Raw genomic sequence first — 17194 nt, 5'->3', positions numbered from 1 at the left:
AGACCCCCCCCACGCTGGAAATGAGGCATTTTATCTCACTCTGAAGGTGCCGTTGTGGCTCCGCCTACTTTTACCTGCTTAATTTCATGACTGTTGAAGTCACCTGGCGTAAAAGTTCCAAAGGCTCCGATGGACGTTTACTGCAGGTCACCTTTTATTCAAGAGCAACTTAAAGACTAATTCACACACAGTCATTAACACAGACGATACAAAATAAATATTCACCATCACTTTGTTCTTCTTCACCAAATAAATAGCAAATAATGTGCAGCTTAATATTAACGGAGTATTGCAATTTACTCAAAGGTTTGTGAAAATAAAAGAAATCATATAAACAGAAGCACAAAAAGCTTTAGAAAATTATTAAAAAACTTTCAGTTACAAAATATTTGCACTTAAAAACATCCCAGTGTTTTTTTAAATAAATAAAATATATAAAACAATTCATAGTTGATATCTTAAAATATTTCCTCTTTGTTCAACAGTAGAGGAAACGCTTCCATCCTCTTGATCACCATTTTAAAATCTTTAGGTAAAATTTTTAAATAATATAAATAAACAGAAGGAACAATAAATAGGCCAACAAAAATATCACAGCACAAATGAATAAATATATTAAACACTATTAAACCAACATTTGAAAAATACTTAAATAGTTTCACAGCAATAGTAAGAATGAAGCTACAAACTAGTCCTGAAGGTGCAACATCACGTCTCATGGAACACTATCGACATTATTGATGGAGGTGCACGAATGTGATCGGCTCAGGCTAAATACTGACGTCTGTGGCCTCACGCTCACAGGGACCGCCCACTCCTGCCACGCCCACTCCTGCCACGCCCACTCACCCACAGCTGCTCACACCCACCATCATCACCCACTCACCCATTCACCCACTCACTCATCACCCATTCACCCATCACCCACTCACTCATCACCACTCACTCATCACCCACTCACCTGTTCACCCACTCACTCATCACCCACTCACCTGTTCACCCACTCACCCACTCACCATTCACCCACTCACCCATTCACCACTCACCCATTCACCCACTCACCCATCACCCACTCACCCGTTCACCCACTCACTCATCACCCACTCACCCATCACCCACTCACCCATCACCCACTCACCCGTTCACCCACTCACTCATCACCCACTCACCTGTTCACCCACTCACCCATCACCCACTCACCCATTCACTCATCACCCACTCACCCATCACCCACTCACCTGTTCACCCACTCACCCATCACCCACTCACCCATTCACCCATTCACCCATCACCCACTCACCCGTTCACCCACTCACTCATCACCCACTCACCATCACCCATTCACCCATCACCCATTCACCCATTCACCCATCACCCACTCACCCATTACCCACTCACTCATCACCCATCACCCATTCACCCACTCACCCATTCACCCATCACCCACTCACCATCACCCACTCACCCATTCACCCACTCACCCACTCACCCATTCACCATCACCCACTCACCATTCACCCATTCACCCGTTCACCCGTGCCATCATAAAGCAACATGCAAACATCAAAGAAAAGCAAATAACCAATGACAAATGAGAAGAATTCAATTTACATACAGTTTCTAAAGGCTCAGGAAAAGAAAGGTTAATGTGGTCACTGAAGCTCCGCCCCCTGCGTCACACCTCAATGCCCTTCACGGCCTGGTTGATGGACTCCAGCAGAGCCCGGTTCTCCGGGTTCTGGTAGCAGTCTTTATTGGTAAACATGTGAGTGAGAGCTTCAACATACGTGTCGAAGTTCTGCTCCGACATCGGCTCCTGCTGGAAAAAGAAAGTCATTTACCCCCCCTGTCCCAGTATAACCAGTCCCCCTGTCCCAGTATGACCAGTCCCCCTGTCCCAGTATAACCAGTCCCTCTGTCCAGTGTAACCAGTCTCCTCTGTCCCAGTATAACCAGTCCCTCTGTCCCAGTGTAACCAGTCCCCCTGTCCCAGTGTAACCAGTCTCCTCTGTCCCAGTGTAACCAGTCCCCCTGTCCCAGTATAACCAGTCCCCCTGTCCCAGTATAACCAGTCCCCCTGTCCCAGTATAACCAGTCCCTCTGTCCCAGTGTAACCAGTCTCCTCTGTCCGAGTATAACCAGTCTCCTCTGTCCCAGTATAACCAGTCCCTCTGTCCCAGTATGACCAGTCCCTCTGTCCCAGTATAACCAGTCTCCTCTGTCCGAGTATAACCAGTCCCTCTGTCCAGTATGACCAGTCCCTCTGTCCCAGTATAACCAGTCTCCTCTGTCCCAGTATAACCAGTCCCTCTGTCCGAGTATAACCAGTCCCCCTGTCCCAGTATAACCAGTCCCTCTGTCCCAGTATAACCAGTCTCCTCTGTCCCAGTATAACCAGTCCCTCTGTCCCAGTATAACCAGTCCATCTGTCCCAGTATAACCAGTCCCTCTGTCCCAGTATAACCAGTCCCCTCTCTTCCAGTATGACCAGTCCCTCTGTCCCAGTATGACCAGACTCTCTGTCCCAGTATGACCAGTCCCTCTGTCCCAGTATAACCAGTCTCCTCTGTCCCAGTATAACCAGTCCCTCTGTCCCAGTATGACCAGTCCCTCTGTCCCAGTATAACCAGTCCCTCTGTCCCAGTATAACCAGTCTCCTCTGTCCAGTATAACCAGTCCCTCTGTCCCAGTATGACCAGTCCCTCTGTCCCAGTATAACCAGTCCCTCTGTCCCAGTATAACCAGTATGCAGTGTGTTCTCACCATGGTCGGCAGGCGGATGTTGGCCAAACTGCGGATCAGGGCCTGACTCAGGCCCGACAGCTCCAGGAACAGGGCCTCATTTCTCTCCTCAATCTGTTTGTTCTCCTCCTCCATGTTCTTCAGGTTCTTCTCCATGGAGGAGATCTACAGCAGACACAGATAGTCAGGCTCCAGACCTCCTGCTGGGGGACCTCCTGCTGGGGGACCTCCTGCTGGGGGACCTCCTGCTGAGGGACCTCCTGCTGGGGGACCTCCTGCTGGGGCCACCTGGCTGTTCCTACCTGAGTGTGCAGGTTCATCATGTCTGCCTCCATCTCTGAGTTGGACTCGTTCAGCTCGCTGATCTCCTTGTTGAGCTGTTTGATGTCCTCATCGTTGTCCAGAACTGAGAGAACAGGGAAATTGTTCAGTTCTGGAGAAGCATCAGACCTTTACAGGTTTTGAAGAACAGCTAGTTTTTACCATCGCTGGCTCTAAACTTTGCAGTGATAAACTCATCTCCAGGTAACTTTGCCTTCTTCTTATTGGCTGATGCTCTGGGACAACCTGAGAGACTGAGAGGAGAAGCTGATCAGGACCAGTTGTCCTGCGTCAAGACTGAGGACAGAAACTGAGAGGTGCAAGAGCTTTACCCACAATCCATCTGTCCGCCCCACTCTCAGCCTGAAACGGACGATTTTAAACTGGATAATTGTAAACTAGACTATTCTAAACTGGACTATTTTATACTGAACTATTTTAAACCAGACTATTTTAAACTGGATAATTTTAAACTGGACGATGTTAAACTGGATAATTGTAAACTAGACTATTCTAAACTGGACTATTTTAAATTGGACAATTTTATACTGAACTATTTTAAACCAGACTATTTTAAACTGGATAATTGTAAACTAGACTATTTTATACTGAACTATTTTAAACCAGACTATTTTAAACTGGATAATTTTAAACTGGACGATGTTAAACTGGATAATTGTAAACTAGACGATTCTAAACTGGACTATTTTATACTGAACTATTTTAAACCAGACTATTTTAAACTGGATAATTTTAAACTGGACGATGTTAAACTGGATAATTGTAAACTAGACTATTCTAAACTGGACTATTTTAAATTGGACAATTTTATACTGAACTATTTTAAACCAGACTATTTTAAACTGGATAATTGTAAACTAGACTATTTTAAACTGGACTATTTTAAACCAGACTATTTTAAACCAGACTATTTTAAACTGGATACTTTTAAACTGGAATATTCAAACCAGACGATTTGTACTTGACAATTTTAAACTGGACAATTTTAAATTGGACAATTTTATACTGAACTATTTTAAACTGGATAATTGTAAAATGGATTATTCAAACTAGATTATTTAAACTTGACAATTTTAAACTGGACTATTATAAATTGGACAATTTATGCTCAATAAACAATTCATCTGTTTCCTATAGAATTGCACCTCATGAACAATAATGTGTGTAAACACCACACAGATGAAAGAAATCTTATATATTTTTAGTTATTTTCTATCTGTTCTTCTCGATGTGGTCACTGATCGTTCATTGCAGTTGGCTGCAGGTACATAAACAAATTTCACTTTATATTTTACTGCGTATTAATGTGACTAAAAAAAGGATTTTTTTCTCAACCTTTTCAGGCATTTATGGGACAAAATGGATTTAGATTAAAGTCCAAACTAAGACTGAGCTAATAAAAGTGCTGAATAACATTAATGTGAGCAGAGACTCATCCAGTCTTACTGGATCTTGGTGCTGCCTTCAATACTCAACCAGAACATAAAAAAACTGCTGGACAGACTTGAAAATGGTGTAAGTTTCTGGCAGCACATGAAATTGGTTCAGTCTTACTAACTACTAACTAACTTACTTACTAACTACTCTGCGCCACTTAGTAATTATGAAACGGAGCATATGAAAATCACTTGTGGAGTTCCCCAAGGGTCCGTCCTTGGGCCTCTCTTATTTAACATTTATTTGCTCCCTCTGGCTCAGATTGTGGAATATTATATCATTTGCTATCATTTTTTTGCAGATGACATTGCTCTATATATGAGTGTAAGCTAATGACAGCGGCCTCCAACCTGATGCTGAATAACTATAACTTATTATTGGAAGAGTGTGTTTACAGGTCTCACCACTTGTCTATAAAGCACCGAAGGGTCAATATGTATTTCAGATTTACTGTATGTACTGTATGCTCCGTCCAGACCCCGCAGGTCCTCAGAGGAGGTTTGCTCCTGCTCTCCAGGACCAGGTGCAGCAGCTTCTAGTTGCTGCTCACTTGTGGAACACCTGAACACCTGTGGGCTGCTGTTAACCTTTATTATTTTTAACAGATGAGGAGAGTTCCATCTCTCAGTCTCATTATTTTAATAAAGTGTTTTTGTTTTAATGTATCTCTGTTTTTGTTCTATCTTGTGAAGCTCTGGGAAAGTCTTTGTGTGAACATTGTGGACGTAAACTTGCTTTCATCTACTCAAACTGGTGACAGAAATATTTAAATCAGCTTTTTGGTTCATAAATGGCTTTTTTTTAAAACAATGACATCATTTTAAAACAACTGGAAATCAATAACACAGTTCAAGGTTAGGGATGAACACTTTCTCCGCTCCGATACCTTCGGTGAGTCAGGAAACTGCCGTTAGCGTGTCCGGAGCCGTCGCAGCCCGGCGTCGGGCAGGTCGGACCCTCGGCTTTGAAGGCCTTCCAGGAGAACGGGGTCCCGTTCAGAAGCCCCTCCTTCTGGCGCGTGCTGCCAGCGGACAGCCGTAGGCACTGCGGTGGGTGGCGTACTTCCCACTGATGTGGCCCAGACTGTCACAACCAGGAACTGGACACCTGGCGGGGGAGGTAGGGGTTAGTTCTGAAGGGCAACAAAGGAAGATTTTCTTTTGATCGCTCACCTCAACAACTCCGAGTCTTCTTTGTCGTCCTTGGTCGGTGTTGCTTTGACCCCACTTTTCTTGGCTCGAGGACACCCGGACAGACTGGCAGAAGGAGCAAAGTTAGCAACGTTTCAGCGGAGTGAAACAGCAGGAGGAGGCAAACGGGAGTCTAACAGTGAAGAACCCGTTTCTCCTGTCGTAAATGACTGAGGACTTTTACGGAGCTTCTACCTCCGATGGGAAGCGTAGTTTCCCGTGATGTGTCCCGATCCGTCGCAGCCGGGAGTCGGACACCTGAAACACAGACAGTCTCTGCTGTCACACAGCTGCAGGATAAAACCACGTTTCTGCCTGGGTCAGATTCAGAGTTGCGGAATTAAGACTTAATTTTGCTTTGAAAGGAGGCCAGAAGAAGAGCTGCAGCTACAGTGTTGGAAACGTGTTGGGGTGAGAGACGGATGAAAGCGGACATACTTCAGTTCAGCTGTGTGGGCAGCCATTAGGGTCCGAAGTGATTTATCAGCGAGAGGACAGCCTGACAGACTGGAAGATCAGAGAGGTTAAAGAGAAAACATCAGAGAGGGAAACAGATGGAGGAGAGGGTGTCTGAGTGAAGGAGAGGGAAACACTGGAATTCATTTACTCTCTGATCTCTGAGGAGGCATCAAAAGCTGAATTTGCGTAATCTCAGCTTAAGTGACATTAATGTTTCTTAGTCTCAGAAAGAAGCTTCAGCCCCAAAGACGGGTGGATTTCTCCACATTCGCCGGTCCAGACGATGTTTTTGTGGTGGAATAACTGGACCAGCTGCTTCAAAGCTCAGTCCAAAACTACATCAAGTCCAGTCACACCAAGACCTCTGAAGGAAACATGCTCCAGTCCGCGCACAGCTCGTACCTTCGGTGGGACGCGTAGTTTCCTGTTATGTGTCCGCTGCCGTCACAGCCGGGAGTTGGACATCTAGAGACCGAGACAAAGAGCAGAGCTGATGCTGAAAACAGATGTGCCAGGATGGAACATCTGGAGGTTTGTTCAGCACAAACTTACACAAGAAGCTCCTTCTTGCTGTCTTTGGCCTGAAACTTGACCTTGAAGCTGCTGGTCGTGACCTCACCCGGGTACTTCCTGTCCTCCAGGTTGTCTTGGTCCTCTTCCTCAGCATCTGATGAGGTGTATGATGGAGCTGCATACTCCACCTGGGGACGGGAAAGAGTCGCCACAGCTGAGGAACACGGTGGCCATCAAACACCTTCAGGTGTGTCAGTGCAGACGTTTTTTGGAACACATCAACACAATGTTTGGACATGTCAACATGAATATAGGTGTAATATTGGGGATCCAGGTGCTGTTGGAAGCCTGTAGACACCTATCAATCATCTGATAGAGACGCTTTTCAGTACCTCTTCATGGTCCTCCTCCTTCACACCAGTTTGTGTGGTGAAATCAAGAGGCTCCTCCCACTCTGGCTGAGAGTGGCCCTGAGACAAGGTGGCTCCAGTGAGCTGGGAGGACGACGAGGAAGAGGAAGGAGGCTCTGAGGCCTGGAGACCCTCCCTCTTTGTCTTCTTCATGCTGAGATCCAGGGTGCCGTTCTCATCCACTTCGATGTCGGACTCCTGCCAGGTTCACAGACACAGATGTTGGACACAGCTCAGCCTGGAGAATCGCTCTGGAAAAGAGTCAGAGAACCTTGGAACAGGGCTCCCTGGACACGCTGCAGAGGCTCTCTGGTCGCTCCCAGCAGCGGGTGGACAGGTTGAGGATGGCGGTGGCGGCCATGTGGGCGGCCTCTGCGTCTTGGCTGTAGTCGTAGGTGGAAGATGTGGCGTTCTTAGAAAAGCCCCCCGATGCGCTTTGACTGGGAGACGAGGCCTTAGGGAATGACTTGGCTGGGTGGGAACAGTGGAACCAGAATGAGAGGACACAGATGCCACCAGGAGCTGGGAGCTGAGCAGCGCTTACATTTGAAGGCTTTGGGTGATGTTTCAGTGCTGCTGGGTGTCTTTGGAATCAACGTGCGCTTTCCAAACACCTGGACATCAAAGCTTGCATAGTCAAAAGACACCTTGGAGTATTTCTCCAGCTCCTTGGCCAGGTTAGCTCGAGGTGTGGTGGTCACGGTGTTGGGCCGGAAGCTGCCGTACTGAGGGATCTCCAGCTGCTTCACAAAACACATGGGCCTGCAGGAGAAGCCGGCGCCCGTGGTGAGACAACAGTGGTCCAACAAAATCAAAGTGGTGCACCTGCAGCCGGTGTAGGAGACACAGACACACGTCTGACCTGAGGACTCTGTCAGAGTTGGAAGAAGCTTCGCTGGCCGGCGGCTGTAAGTGAACCTGCTTGTCCTGCGTCTTGTTCAGCTTCGCTGCTGCTGCTATGGGGCAGCCGGAGAGGCTGTCGGGGGAACAAGGTGCACCAGGTTAGGGTTCACACAGGTGACTCACAGGTGACTCACAGGTGACTCACAGCTGGAGCAGCTGCAATCATGTACAACAGAACAGCTCACATCTGCTGAGAGGAGCTGATTCACCAACATGTCCAGGGTGTTAGTAGAATTAGAGAAGAAGAGACTACCTGTGTGAGTGTGTGTGTGTGTCTGTGTCTGTGAGTGTGTGTCTGTGAGTGTGTGTCTGTGCGTGTGTGTCTGTGAGTGTGTGTGTGTTGTATTGACCTGCGGTGTGTGTTGCGGTTACTGTTGACGTGGCCTTGGCCTGTGCAGCCAGGAGTGGGACACTTCAGCACGTTCTCATGCATGGCCAGGACTACACACACACACACACACACACACACACACACACACACAAAGATCACAGCAGGGTGTCAGCAGTAGTTTTAGTACTGTCTCCTGTCCCAGGTGAACAGAAGGAGTTAGTAACGCATTAGTTGTAGTTATTGTAAGAAGAGAAGGGAGTTACTGACTCTCTGGAGGAACTCTATCTTTGTGAGGACATCCGGACAGGCTGCGGTGGTGTGGGTACAGCCCGGTCACATGACCCGTCCCGTCACACCCTGGCGTTGGACATTTCACTTCCTTCTTGTCTGAACAGGGATGAGACAGTGAGACGGATGTGCCGGTGTAGCTCGGCGCCCTGCAGACGCCCTCACCTTTACCGTAGTAGGCGGAGCGGCGGGCGGCGCCGGCGCCCTGCGAGCTCCTGCTGGAGCTGCCGTACGGGTGGTACTCTGGGGAGCTCTGCACCTCCTCACCGCCCTTCACCTCCCCGGCCTTCAGAGCGATGGCCTTCTCCAGCAGGCCCAGGTTCCCCCGACTCATGTCCCAGTTTTCTGAGTCATCTGTAATTCCTGAGCCTTCTGAGACACGATCCTGTTCCACTCCATCCTCCTCCTCTCCTCCTCCTCTTCCTCCTCCTCCTCCTCGTCCTCCTCCTCATCATCTTCTTCATCATCATCTTCTTCTTCATCTTCCTCCTCAGATCGGACTTCTATGACCACTGTAGCTGGAGATGCTTTAATGGAGTCTTGGTCATCCTCGTCCTCCTCAATCATCAACTCTCCCTCCTCCTTTTCGTGGCCGTGCTCCTCCTCTTCCCGCCTTTCCTCCTCCTGCTCCTCCTCCAGTTCCTCCTCATCCTCCTCTTCCTCAGTCATGGGGGTGCAGATCTTTTCTTCCCTGAGTGACACCTCAGGTTCAGATCCCTGAGTGTGCGGACTAAAAGCGTACAGAGTGTCATTGTCATGGTGGACCACCCTCTCTTCTGCCTCCTCTTCTTCCTCCTCTTCTTCTGGTTCTTCCTCCTCCTCTTCCTCTTCCTCCTTCTCCTCCTCTTGCTGCTGCTCCTCTGCTACTTCTTTGGCCTGATGTTTGTAATCTCCACTGGAATACTGATGATCAGAGTTTTCCTGGTTGATCATTGGCCTCTCCACCACTGTTGCTTCTTCAGGAACCTCTCGTCTTTCCCGGTGCTCTTCTTCGGTGGTTTTTGTGACGTCCTCTTCATTCTTCTCCTCTTCTTTTGTTTTTGTGAGATTGATGACCGTCATTTCTTCTTCCAGTTGCTCCGACACCTGATCTTTTGTAGTCAGGCCACCCTCCTCTTCCTCCTCCTCCTCCTCCTCCTCCTCTGGATTTGTTTCCTCCTGCTGGTGAACTTCAGCAGCAACTTCCTGCGAGACGTCTTTGTTCTCACATTGGTTCCCTGAAGTCGCTCCATCATCTGCAGAACAAACCTCTGAGTCTGGTGGAGCTCCTGCTGGTGAACTTTCTGCTGGAGATTCAAAATGTGGATGAAAATTATTTCCTTGATCATCTCCAACATCACGGTGAGAAGCTGCAGCAGACTTCAGACAACATCTCCAGCAGCTCTTCTCCTCCCCAGTAAAACCAGTCCCTCACTCCGCCCTGTCCCAGTGTAACCAGTATAAAACCTTCTCTCACCTTTTGTTGCTTCTGCTCTGATCTTTGAGGTGGGTTTCTTCTTTTCTCTCAGCTCCTCCTCCTCCTCTGCCTCCTCCTCTCCTTCCTCCTCTCCCTCCTCCTCTTCCTCCTCCTCGTCTGAGGTGTCGTGGGTGAAGTCTTCTCCTGCCGCCTGTTTGACAGGCTGGTTCCTCTTCTTGGGAGCAGACTGGCTCTCCTCGGCCTCCTCCAGCTTCCTCTTCTTCACGATGGGGCAGCCCAGCACGCTGGTGACGGCAGGACGAGCGTGAGAACCCAACCAGCGCGGCTTCATGTGATGAAGAGCAGCCAGAACTTTACCTTCTGTGACGTGAGTATCGCCCACTGACGTGACCTTTGCCGTCACAGCCGGGGGTGGGGCAGCTGCTGCACACACACGCACGCACACACACACACACGCACGCACGCACGCACGCACGCACGCACACACACACACACGCACACACACACACACACACACCCGCACGCACACACACACACCCGCACGCACACACACACACACACTTCCTGTAAAGGCTGCACTCTCTCAGGACCTGAGGATGGTTGTGGAGTCTCACCTCAACTCTGGCTTCATCTCCTGTGCTGCCAGTTCTGATGATGCTGGACGGCAGAAAAAACGTCACTGAACGACTCAGAGACAGAAGAATCGATGAGATGAGTCTGACTCACCGCGGATCCCTTTGGATCGAGTTCGTGTTCTGGTCTCTGTCACGTCCTGACTCATCTGGAGACAAGAGACAAGAGCACCATGAAGACACGGGGAGGGGATGGATGGATGGATGGATGGATGGATGGATGGATGGATGGATGGACGATGGATGAATGGATGGATGGATGATGGATGATGGATAATGGATGGATGGATGGATGGATGATGGATGGATGGATGGATGGATGGATGGATGGATGATGGATTATGGATGGATGGATGGATGATGGATGGATGGATGGATGGATGATGGATGGATGGATGGATGGATGGCTGGATGGATGGATGGATGGATAATGGATGGATGGATGGATGGATGATGGATGGATGGATGATGGATTGATGGATGGATGGATGGATGGATGATGGATGGATGGATGGATGGATGGAGGATGGATGGATGGATGGATGGATGATGATGGATGATGGATGATGGATAATGGATGGATGATGGATAGATGGATGGATGATGGATGGGTGGATGGATGATGGTGGATGGATGGATGGATGATGGATGGATGGAGGATGGATGGAGGATGGATGGATGATGGTGGATGGATGGATGGATGGATGGATGGATGGATGGATGGATGGATGATGGATGGATGATGGATGGATGGATAGATGGATGGATGGATGGATGGATGGATGGATGGATGGATAGATGGATGGATGATGGCTGATGGATGGGTGGATGGATGGGTGGATGGATGGAGGATGGATGGATGGATGGATGATGGTGGATGGATGATGGTGGATGGATGGATGATGGTGGATGGATGGATGATGGTGGATGGATGGATGGATGATGGATGATGGATGGATGATGGATGGATGGATGATGATGGATGGATGATGGATGGATGGATGGATGATGGATGGATGGAGATGGATGGATGGATGATGGTGGATGGATGGATGGATGGATGACGGACAGATGGATGGATGGATGGATGGATGGTGGAAGACAGACAGACAGACAGACAGACAGACAGACAGACAGACAGACAGGTACTTTGATGCTGCTTCAGCGATGCTTCAGCCTCAATCTTCTCATCATCTGTCGGCTGGAACAGAACCAGAACCAGAACCATCACTCAACAAAAGAACATTTCACCCTCTTCCCTTTAAACCTTCTACTTCTGGAGCGGGACGTCTCCAGAACCCTGTGGAGAACCGAGCTCAGATCAGTCTGGACTCAAGCTCAGCAGGCTGAAGTTGGGACCGAGCTGTTTGGTAAACTAGTAAAAGTCCTCGTGGTTCCAGAACCTTCATAATGACCCAGGACAGGATCCAGGACAGGACCCAGGACAGGATCCAGGACAGGGTCCAGGACAGGATCCAGGACAGGACCCAGGACAGGATCCAGGACAGGGTCCAGGACAGGAATCATGTCCAGCTGTCTCGCTCTCCCTGTATGTCGCTGATCCATTATTACACAATAATGACGGTGTGCGAATACGCGCACGCACGCGCGCACGCGCGCACGCACGCACGCACAAAGCCAGCACCGTACGGGCCTACAGTACAGTGGGCTCGGACGGTGACAGCGGAGCTGGGCCGGCCCGCTGTCCAGAACCGGGCCGCTGTGTCTCCGGCTGTACCGGGACAGAAGCCGTGAGAGCACCGGCGCGCGACTGTCGGCCCGAAAATGCTGAACAACAATCGTCATAATCGGTTTAAACGCGTCGCCGAACCAACATTCCGTCCGAAAGGATTCTGGACTCGTCGCTTTGTGCGTGTGGGTCGGATCCCCCGGCGGAGATCGGGTCGAGGCCCGAGAATACCGACAAATAAGTGCGCTTGACGCTCTTTGTCAGGACATAAAGCCTTACCTTACAGCGCTCCCCTCCCCCTCCGCTCCCGCATCCCCGGCACCGCAAACACACGCTCAAGGCAACTCGGAACCGCAGGAAAACGGTCGGAACAAGGCGGGGTACCTGACGAGCGACGGCGGCTCAGACGGAGTCCAGTTGCCCCCCGAGGTGTTCGGCAACCAACAGAATCGGCCCAGTTTTCAGCACCATGGACAGTTTCAGCTGCACTGCCCCCTGTCGGAGCCCAGGAGGGCTGCAGGCGGGCCCCAGGCCGGGACAGGCCGCTCCAGGCCTCCGGTGAGCGGGCGGCCGCCTGCAGGGACACCGTGTCAATAGTTAACGAGCCGCGGAGCAGCTGGGAGACGGCAGCACAGGCCCACGATCCCAAAATCCCAAACTATGAAACTCACAAATGATCATTTCCAAAGTTACTGAAAAATATTTACAATGTTAATCCGAAACGCTGCCGGCAGCCAATCAGAGAACACATCTTTAATCACATGTCTGAATTCAGACAATGAGATTAGCTCCACCACCCTGGAGAAAAATATAGATACAACACCTGCTTTTAAAAAGACAAATTCAGACAATAACGATCTAACATATATTAAGTTCACGTGCCAGCTCTCATTTTGGCAAATACCACGTACATCAACAATAAAGTCAGCTGCTTCACAGTGATATGATGATTTACCTTTATTACACAATAAAAGACTGCAGCAACAGTGACTGAATAGCCCAAATGCTCCATAAAACAAACGTTTGGGTTTTCCGTTCCGTTCACGTTGTCTTTATTCTTTTTGTCGTTTTTTAGTGGAAGATGACAAAACTAAAATCAGCCGCAAAAATTCTTTTTTGTTGTTTTGTTTTTGCGTTTTATAATAAAAGCTGCGACATTTCCCTCCGCTAGAGGGCAGAGTAGAGGTCAGAAGATTACAACCTGTGAAGAAGAAGAAGACGGAAAAAGAAGAAGAAGAGACACGAAGAAGAAGAAAAGACACGAAGAAGAAAAAGAGACACGAAGCCGTGAAAGTTGCGTCGCTGCTGTGATGGAAGGAGAGAACTTGGGTCCGTTTGTTCTCCTTCGGCCCTCGGCTGAATAGTTCAGGGACTGTTTCGATCGCGTGAGTCTGTTTTGCCACTTTTCTGCGATGATTTAGCATCAAATAGGTTTTAAAACTTTGGGTGCGTCTCTTTTTTATTCTAAGACTTGGTAAATCCGAAGCAGTGTTTGCTTTAATGATTGTTATTTGCAGATTGGACGTGTGTTTTATGGCTCTATAGGGCTGCATCCAACACTCGAACTGTGGGGAAAATATATGATACATATGATACATGTAGCATTGTCTGAGAAATTATATTTTTATGGAACAGATCACAATAAAAACGTCTCACATTTGGGAGCGATTTACTCCAGCGGTTTAGGAACATTCGGCCCGTTTAAAACGAACATGGTTTTGTCTTAGGTTGATGAGAGGATGGACCTGTCCACCAGGCTGTTGCTATGGCAACAGCTGGCCGAGAGCTGTGGCGTGAGCACGCTGCAGCAGGGCCTTCAGCAGGTGTGGAAGCTGCTTCTGCTCTGCCTGCTCTGCAGACTCTGCTTCAGACTGGGTGAGACACACACCCGCCAGCATCTCCTGCCACTGAGTGTGTGTTTCATGTGGGTGTGTGACCCTCTCAAAACCACGTTGGAAACACACCGTTTCACCATCAAACACCACCTTCGACACACTTGTGCACGCCACAGTTTTGCCATGTCATTTTTACTCTTTTAGAACTTCATATCATATATCAAACTGTTTTTAATGAATAGATGATCTGTTTACGCTACAGTTTAAATCCTAAATAAGCACTTTTTTTGAACGTTGAAGATTTGTGCAGCTTAAGCAGAACAGTGGGTGAAGTTCTTACACGCCTCCGTGGATAAAACGCCTGTAATGTGCATGACGGCATCGTGTGTCAGGCTGTGTGTCCACAGTGAAGCATGTAGCGTCGCTGCTGGCTGGGATGTACGCCCTCTTCCTCTTCTTTGATGTGCACATGTTGTGGGTGCTGCTCCTGAGCCTCCTCTGTTACCTGGTGCTCCTGCTGAGCCCGCGCTCCGGCAGCAGAGGCCTCCTCCTCTCCGCTGTGGTGCTCCTCTACCTGCTCATCGGGTGAGTTTGAGATGCAGTTCAGTGGCGTCAGAGCTGCACCAGCAACTGAGCTCACAAAGTTCCCTTTTCATCAGTTTGGACCGCAGATAGAGGGAGATTTTAATGATGAAAAAGCCTTTTTCTGAGATCCAGGTGACTTTTTTGTGTTGTTTCTGTTGCATTAATCCATTTGTCTGTTTTATTTCAGAGAGCTGCATTTCATTGACATTGTGACCTGGAATAAAATCAGAGGTGAATATTCTGAGCAGCTAATCTCAGCGAATCTCATGAGCTCAGATCTTCATCCATGTTACAGCAGAACTCCAACAAACTCAGATGAAATGATTTCTTCTAACTCTGAATCTGATTGAGGCTCTCAGATGGTGGTGGCCATGAAAGTCATCTCTTTGGGCTTTGACCTGGACAGAGGGGCTGTGGTTGACCTGCCCTCCGCAGCTGAGTTTCTGGGTTACCTTTTCTTTGTGGGCACCGTGATCTTCGGACCCTGGATCAGCTTCTCCAGTTATAAGAATGCCATCGGAGGTAGAGCTCTGGTGAGGCTTCCTCCTTGGTTTCCTCATGGGATCCATAATTCCTGAGTCTTTTGATCCCGTCTCTGTTCCTCAGAGCTGGCGCTGGCTGTGCTGCTCCTCCCTCAGCCTGCTGAGAAGTCAGATCTGCCTGCTGGTCTCCACCTGCGTGGCTCCGTACTTCTTCACCGTGTTTGTCCCACTTCAGGGAAACTCGGTCACACAGAAGTGAGATTCCAGCCTTTGTTTTAATGAAATGCAGCCTGAGGTGCTCACAGATCATCAACATCATGAATTAGCCTCTACAGACCCACGTTTCCTAGAATACAGCTGCCTCCAAAGTTCTGGCGCCCAGATGGAGACCTGTTGTGGACCGGGTCAGAGAGCGGCTGGAGAAGCTGATGTGTGTGGTGTTCCACAGGTGGCTGGACGCGTATGAGAACGCCGTGTCCTTCCACTTCAGTAATTACTTCGTGGGTCACCTGAGCGAAGGGAGCGCCATGCTGGCCGGAGCCGGCGCCACTGAGGAGAAGGGTCGGACCTCCTGGTGAGTGGGGCTCGGGGCTGTGGCTGAAGGGCTGCTGTGGACCTGAGCTGCCTTTTTCTTGTGCAGGGATGTGAGTGTGGTGAAGCCTCTCGCTGTGGAGATGCCGCGCTCCATGGTGCTGGTGGTGACGTCCTGGAACATTCCCATGTCCCAGTGGCTGAAGACATGTAGGTTTCCTGTGTGTTCACCTCCCAGCAGACCCCAGGGCCTCTCCTGTGCTGCTGGGGACTTGGAAGTCCTTCAGCCGTTGAACTTCTGTGGCTGCTTTTGAAACGTTCCGAGCTTCTGTGTTCTGTCTGTTCCTCAGATGTCTTCAAAAATGCCATGAAACTGGGCACCTTTCCTGCCATCCTGATGACCTACACGGCCAGCGCCTTGCTGCATGTTAGTATGATGCTCCTCCATACTTTTGGTCGATCTGGGGGGTCAAAGCCGTGTTGACGCTGTGTGTGAAGCACTTTAGTGTAGCACGGATCACCTCAGCGGCTGAGGGTCACTTTCTTGGCCTGACTCTGGTTTGTTCCTCTCAGGGTCTGAGTTTCCACCTGGGAGCTGTTCTTCTCTCTCTGGGCTTCATCACCTATGTTGAACACGGTAGGGAGGCCGCGCTGAGGCGTCTGCTGCCCGACCAGCTCTCCGGGATGGTCGTCTGACGCTATTCGCCCGTCTGTTGTAGCTACTTGATCCAGGCTGATTTCTTTCCTCTGTAGTTCTGAGGAAGAGGCTGGCGTCCATCTTCAGCGCCTGTGTCCTGAGCAGACCCTGCAGCTCAGGCTGCCACCATCAGCACAAGCAGGTCTCACGTCATCACCATCGCTGTTGGAGACGGAGGAGTGATGAGAAGGTTTAAAGTTGATTCTTCCCCGTCTGCAGGAGTTTTGGGTGATGTTGCTCAACCTGGTTTTCAGCCTCTTGGCCATCGTTCACCTCACCTACCTGGGATCCATGTTTGATCCTGGAGTTGATGAACAGGAAGCAGAAGAAGTAGGACCATGACGTCACACTCGGCTTCAGCAGAGGGAACAAATGAAGCTTGACGTGCTGGTTGTTTGTCGTTCCAGGGCTACCGGGCCAGCCACACCATCCACAGGTGGGCCCAGCTCAACTGGGCCAGTCACTGGGTGGTGCTGGCCTGCTGGGTCTTCTACCGCTTGATCAAGTGAGCAGATCGGACACACACGACTCACCTGTGCTCAGGTGGGTCCGACTGAGGATGGAAGATGTGAAGATGTTCCTGGAACTTTGTTACAGCTTTTTCTACTTTTGTATTAAATCTGTTGGAATAATAAATAAAGATGTTGGAGGGTTTTGGTGGAAATCATCAAGATCTAAACCACATTTTAAATGTCTTTTAGCATGTTCAG

General features: G+C 49.2%; 2 protein-coding genes and 1 long non-coding RNA gene across 4 annotated transcripts; 1 reads left to right on the top strand and 2 right to left on the bottom strand.

Annotated features, from left to right (window-relative positions):
* Window positions 1-132: 132 nt before the first annotated feature.
* LOC130529454 (uncharacterized) lies at window positions 133-1157 on the bottom strand. The gene is made up of 2 exons (XR_008951583.1): window positions 1005-1157; window positions 133-897 (listed from the first exon to the last, which is right to left on the bottom strand). It is a non-coding gene; the product is annotated as an uncharacterized LOC130529454 (long non-coding RNA).
* Window positions 1158-1482: 325 nt separating this feature from the next.
* On the bottom strand, window positions 1483-12986 carry LOC130529434 (myelin transcription factor 1-like). Its single transcript, XM_057039647.1, is given in 25 exon segments — window positions 1483-1819; window positions 2764-2907; window positions 3045-3148; window positions 3226-3317; window positions 5408-5540; window positions 5543-5628; window positions 5694-5777; window positions 5907-5969; window positions 6150-6218; window positions 6573-6635; window positions 6723-6871; window positions 7076-7291; window positions 7365-7564; window positions 7638-7855; window positions 7956-8069; window positions 8347-8437; window positions 8595-8714; window positions 8781-9023; window positions 9026-9898; window positions 10072-10316; window positions 10390-10455; window positions 10647-10689; window positions 10759-10813; window positions 11814-11865; window positions 12634-12986. Coding segments are annotated over 23 exon segments (3615 nt in total). The 5' UTR covers window positions 11814-11865; window positions 12634-12986; the 3' UTR covers window positions 1483-1675.
* Window positions 12987-13580: 594 nt separating this feature from the next.
* Window positions 13581-17179, top strand: LOC130529442 (protein-serine O-palmitoleoyltransferase porcupine-like). 2 transcript variants are annotated; one of them, XM_057039664.1, is made up of 13 exons: window positions 13581-13739; window positions 14082-14229; window positions 14582-14774; window positions 14962-15005; window positions 15126-15307; window positions 15381-15511; window positions 15705-15830; window positions 15897-15997; window positions 16138-16214; window positions 16361-16424; window positions 16541-16626; window positions 16704-16814; window positions 16892-17179. In XM_057039664.1, the coding sequence occupies exons 2-13, from the start codon at window positions 14094-14096 to the stop codon at window positions 16991-16993; spliced, it is 1353 nt and encodes a 450-aa protein (XP_056895644.1). In that variant the 5' UTR covers window positions 13581-13739; window positions 14082-14093; the 3' UTR covers window positions 16994-17179. The 2 variants fall into 2 exon arrangements, with proteins under 2 accessions (XP_056895644.1, XP_056895645.1); XM_057039665.1 differs by lacking the exon at window positions 13581-13739 and having other exon boundaries at window positions 14490-14774.
* Window positions 17180-17194: the final 15 nt, after the last annotated feature.

Source organism: Takifugu flavidus, chromosome 8 (assembly GCF_003711565.1).
Source record: "Takifugu flavidus isolate HTHZ2018 chromosome 8, ASM371156v2, whole genome shotgun sequence".
In the NCBI taxonomy this organism is placed as follows: Eukaryota; Metazoa; Chordata; class Actinopteri; order Tetraodontiformes; family Tetraodontidae; genus Takifugu; species Takifugu flavidus.
Note: the sequence above shows the minus strand (reverse complement) of the source record. Positions and strands in the feature narration are given on the sequence as shown.

What these genes read in the sequence shown, in the direction of transcription:
- LOC130529442 (XM_057039664.1), top strand. Translation starts at nt 14,094, where the DNA reads ATGGACCTGTCCACCAGGCTGTTGCTATGGCAACAGCTGGCCGAGAGC. An exon ending in CCATCGGAGGTAGAGCTCTG is followed by an intron (nt 15,308 to 15,380) that starts GTGAGGCTTCCT and finishes TCTGTTCCTCAG; the next exon opens with AGCTGGCGCTGGCTGTGCTG. An exon ending in GAGAAGGGTCGGACCTCCTG is followed by an intron (nt 15,831 to 15,896) that starts GTGAGTGGGGCT and finishes TTTCTTGTGCAG; the next exon opens with GGATGTGAGTGTGGTGAAGC.